At 24.3% G+C, this 5,263-nt stretch overlaps 2 protein-coding genes across 2 annotated transcripts; one reads left to right on the top strand and one right to left on the bottom strand.

Moving 5' to 3' along the window:
• Positions 1–288: 288 nt before the first annotated feature.
• On the top strand, positions 289–1,875 carry EHI_085160 (uncharacterized protein; the record flags this gene model as incomplete). The annotated part of the gene is made up of 1 exon (XM_001914346.1): positions 289–1,875. The coding sequence occupies one exon, from the start codon at positions 289–291 to the stop codon at positions 1,873–1,875; it is 1,587 nt and encodes a 528-aa protein (XP_001914381.1).
• A 331-nt stretch (positions 1,876–2,206) lies between these two features.
• On the bottom strand, positions 2,207–3,789 carry EHI_085170 (uncharacterized protein; the record flags this gene model as incomplete). Its single annotated transcript, XM_001914347.1, has 2 exons — positions 2,207–3,606; positions 3,675–3,789. 2 exons carry the CDS (start codon positions 3,787–3,789, stop codon positions 2,207–2,209), a joined length of 1,515 nt encoding a protein of 504 aa, XP_001914382.1.
• Positions 3,790–5,263: the final 1,474 nt, after the last annotated feature.

Here is a 5,263-nt window from a genome sequence, read left to right on the forward strand (position 1 = left end):
GAATCATATGTATTTAAAGACATATTAAAGAATCCACCACAACCATCATTTTCAAATAATTATTATGAGAAAGTAGATATTGATTCAAAATTAGATAAAATAAATACAAAAACTACAAGTCTGTATGAATTTTATTCAGAAATTAATAATCTTATTATTTCAACAAGAGATTCTCACTTAGCTTTTAGTATAAAAAATGAAAATTATTTTAGCATCAATAAAAATAGTGAATTAACACTTTTCTATTATTTCCTTCCATTTTCAATAAATATTGAGAATGATAAGAAAATGTATTTAATTCCAAGGTATTCCTTCAAATTTAGCGTTGTGAATCCACCAGATGAAATTATAAAGAATATGAATGTACCAGTTAAAACAATAAATGGAGAAGATCCATTTAATATTATTCGTGAATTTGGAAAGAAATATTCAACATTAAAATATCCACATGCACAATTTACAGAAGCAAAAGATGAATTTGTTGAAGGTGATTTAAGTTATTTACCATTGACAAAAGAATATTTAAATACACCAATAAGTATTACATGGGAAAATGGAGAAAGTGTAAGTGTTAATTATAAAATATATAGAAGAAGAGCATTTGTATCAAATAGCAATGAAAAACTAAAACAAGGAATTAGAAAACCATTAACTGAAGAAGAAACAAAAGATATAATCAATACAAAGAAAGCACTCGATGAAAATGATAGAATTACAAGAAAATTTACATCAAAAGATAATAATATTCATTGTACATTTTCTGTGAATGGTGTAAACACATTAGTAGTTCGTTCTTTTGATACAGAAGTCAAAGAGTCATATGAAGAAACAATTTCAAATTGTATTGATTTGTTTGATTCTAATAATTATCCTATTCAAGTCATATTCCCAAAGAATGGAGGAGGATATAGTATTTATTCACAATGGATAGAAAAGATATTATCACCATATGATGATGTTAATTATATAGTTTCATTGAGAGAATCAGACTACACAAAGCATGTGTTAAAAACAGGATTTGCTGTAAATTTATATGATCCAAAAACATGCCAACAAAGAAGAAGTAAATGGACAAGTATAATTCCCATAATTAATTCATTCCCACTTGGAGATTGGTACTCAAAACCAAATATTATTAAATATGGTGATGTTGAACATAAAGTTACACAGCCATCAATTCAAGTTTTTCCAAAAATGAAATTAATGAAACATCCAAGAAAACCAACAGAAATAGTAGTTTATACAGATTCATATTGTTATTCAGGATGTTCATTGGTAACAAAAGGATTAAAAGAATGGGGAGGAGCTATTCTTGTAGGATTTGATGGAGATCCATATGGTAAAGATGAAGAATTTGAAGTAGGATTATCACCAACTGATGTTATTGACTATGTTCCTGTACTCCCTCATATATGGATGGAAGTATATGGATATAATCTTGGAATAAGTGTTGGAGAAACATACAGATATAATTATAATTACAATGAAACAATTCCAGGAGAATTTTTAACAGATATGATTGATGAAAGAGTGAATATTTATCAATTTTCAAATTATAAGATAAATGAATTTGAAGAAGAACCAAAGAAAATAATAGAAAAGTATAAAACAAAATGTAATCCAAAGAATAAAAGATTAGTTAAAAGAGATAGTATATGTGACAAAGAAATTAATATCGAACATGGACATGGAGGATATGAATGTGGAGATAATGGAGAGTGGAGTTCAAAATGCGTACTAGCTTATTGTGATTCAGGATATAAATTTGATTATATCAACAACAAATGTATTAAAGGCATTTGTTCAAGTGGAATACCAATAAGCATAATAAATGTCAGCATGGTTATTATTGGAATAATCGCATTAATTCTCTAATTGAAGAAAGAATTAATTAAAAAGTATTTTTGTTTAATGAAATAACGATAAATAAATGAAGGAGGAAATAACGAACAAATAAATAAAAAACTTAACTGAATGACAATTTGTATGATAGAAATAATATTTTCATATTTCATTTGTTATATTTGTTTGAAATGAAATAAAAAAGAATAAAACATAATTTTAATTAACCATATATTCAAAATAAATAATACAAAATGTGTGAAAATGATTATAATTATAGTTCATTATTTCATTGTCATTTATTTCAATTTATAGAAAATATAAACAACAAAAACAATAAAATAAAATCAAATTATTGTTTTGATCAATATTCTTCATCTCCTTCATTATAATTTAGTACTTTCTCTATTTCATATATTTTATGATTAGATTTACGTTCAGAATTAGTTCGTGGATTAACAACATATCTATTATCTTCTGTAACAATAATTCCTAAATATTCATTAATATCAATTTCATCAAATAACCATTCTCTTTGCAATTCTATGTTAAGTTTGAGTAAGTTGATAAAATCATTTGATAATTTTTGAACTTTTTCCAATACATTTAATTGTTCTTTAAATGATTCAATTTCGTATGTTAATTTTTGTGCCTCAACAAACTTATTAAATGACGAATGTAATTTATCTAATTGTTCTGGAGTAGGTTTGATAGCTTTTAATGCTATTCCAAGTGGTGTATTATTTAATGCAAGTGAATGTAATGAATTAATTTGTTTGTTTGTATTAGATGATTGAATTATTTCTTTATTTTCTTTACTACTAGTTTCAGTTTTTGGTGGATTAGTATTCTCTTTTTTATCATCTTTTTGTTGTTCATTTGAATTTTCTATTTTATTTTGTGTTAAGATATAATCTATTATATCTTTTATTTTAAATTGCTGTATCAATGAACCAATATTATAAATTGAAACGGCAATATCTGTTATAGATTCTACTTTCTGTATGATTACTTTTCCAACTTCAGTTGCTGCATTTCCCAATAACTTTTCTCTTTCTTCTTTTTTTTCATTAATTTCTTTTTTCAGTTTATCTATTAAATCTTGATTGTTATCTAGGTTTAAATTCTGTGCTGTTTTTATAATCTTTTCTAATGTGAATTTACTGAATGAATATTCGTTTGTAAGAATCTGTACTTCTGCATCTAACCTTTTATTAATCTTTTTATAAAATTCTCTCACATTTGAACTTTCAATAAATATTGTTTTACATTTTCTATTATCAACAAGAATTTTACATCGACTTATTCTAATTCCAAGAAGAATTTGTGTATTTGTTAAATACAAATGTTTGTATTTAATAGCAAGTTGATTCAATCTTTTCCTAAGATTTGTCATTGTTTTTAATTCTTCATATGATTTGTCGCTTAATAATCTTTCTTCTTCTGTAAGATAATAATTCACTCTATTAATTACAAAACAAAAACACATTCTTCTCCATTCATTTAATGTTGGTTGAATTATTTTCTCACACCCATATAAAAATGTATTTAAATCATTCAATTTTTCATCTTTACTTTTTTCGTAAGATGACATTGTTTTATAAAGCATTGCTTCCACATCTTGATATAATTCATCATAACAATCTGTCTTATACTGACTCTTCCCATTGAAATTCTTTTCAATACATATAGCACATATTTTACCTGATTGTATTTCACTTCCATATTTTTCAATTAATTCTTTTGTTTTATAAACATGATATGCTAGTCGATAAATTCTTTCATCTTCTTTTGCTTTTGAAGATAAAGCTTTTGCAAGTAAACATCCCAACCTCTGATTCCTTGGTATTGTCCATATCCTGGAATTAAACCAATACCAGCTCCTTTTAAAAATCCTATGACTACATTATCTGTTTTTCCTTTTTCTGCAACTTGTTTAACAGACATTTTAGAGATATCTGGCATAATAAACCCATGTTCTGAAAATTCATTTTCTAACCAACGATTTAAAACTGTATTTATTTCCCTTAAATGGTTATTGAAAAAAACAAGATATTCTTTTCCATCAATTTGAAAATGTACATCAGGTTCAACAACAACTTAATTTTCATTTTCTGGTGCGTTTTGAAGTTTTACACTTATTTTATGAAATTGAATTAAATTTTGTGGATAATATTCTTTGAGATAAGCTATTTCTGCACTTCTTTTCATTCTTTCTGTATTAGAGTGTTTTGTAAGCATTTGTTCTGAATTATCAAGTTATCATTTTCTTTTTATTTCACGTTATTCATATTTATCGTATTTATTACTTCTTTCCTATTTTCTATTTTATACCCCTTTTATTATTTTACATACATTTGAAACTTTATTCATATTTTTATTTTCATATCGTTATTATTTTAAAATAGAAATAAAAGAATAAACCCAAACGATTATTTTATTAATTTACATTACCCCCTATTATGTTATGCGACATATTTATTTATAAATTATATGTTAAACATCATTCGATATTAAATTTATCTTTTCATTATTTTGATTTTATTGTTTAGTGATGAAGTTGAGAAATGAAATAAAAATAAAATGTAATAAATAAAATAATAGAATGAGAAGTTAAGTTATTCAATATAAACTAATAATTTTTATGAAAGAAAGAATAAAATAAAAAAGATAAAAGTAAATTAGAGAATGTTTAGAGTTTCTCATAAGTGAAGGAGTTTATCTGCCAATCCTGTTGATGAACATGTAAAGTTCTTCCTTCTCTAATACATTCATCAATAAGTTGATGGCAAAAAGGTCTTCCTTGTGGACAATTTCTTTGTTCAACTAATCCGTGTTCTCCTTCAAGGTTTGAACCTTTGACATACCAATCTCCCATGTTTATTAATGAAATAACGATTATATGATTTTGTTTAAATAAAGAAAGGGAGTAAAGAAAAAATTAGAATGATGTTTAATTATTCTAGAACATGATAACTTACAAAATCAAATAAAAATATTGTGATTCAATTTATTTTTAATCGTTTTGTATCGTTTTTATGTAATGTTATAAATAATAATATTTTCATTTTTATCATTTGAAATATATTCAAACAATAATGTAAAAATATTATGTAATGTTAATATGACGTTTATAATAACACCACAACAACAAACAAATAAAAATAAAAGAAAACCAATTATTCAATAAAAGCAAAAGACGAATTAACTTAATTTAGAACATTTTAACAATACTTTACTTCAATGGATTGTATTTTTTCAAAAACACAATAGAGATGTTTTGATTTTGGTTTATTCAGAGTAGATGATGGATTAAATGTAATTAATGAAATTAATAAGTCATAATATATAAGAATGTGATGATAATATGATATTTTATTATTAAATCATTCTAAATGTAATACTCATTGTGTATTTTATG

Source organism: Entamoeba histolytica, genomic scaffold (genome assembly GCF_000208925.1).
Source record: "Entamoeba histolytica HM-1:IMSS scf_1104750517603 genomic scaffold, whole genome shotgun sequence".
NCBI lineage: Eukaryota > Evosea > Mastigamoebida > Endamoebidae > Entamoeba > Entamoeba histolytica.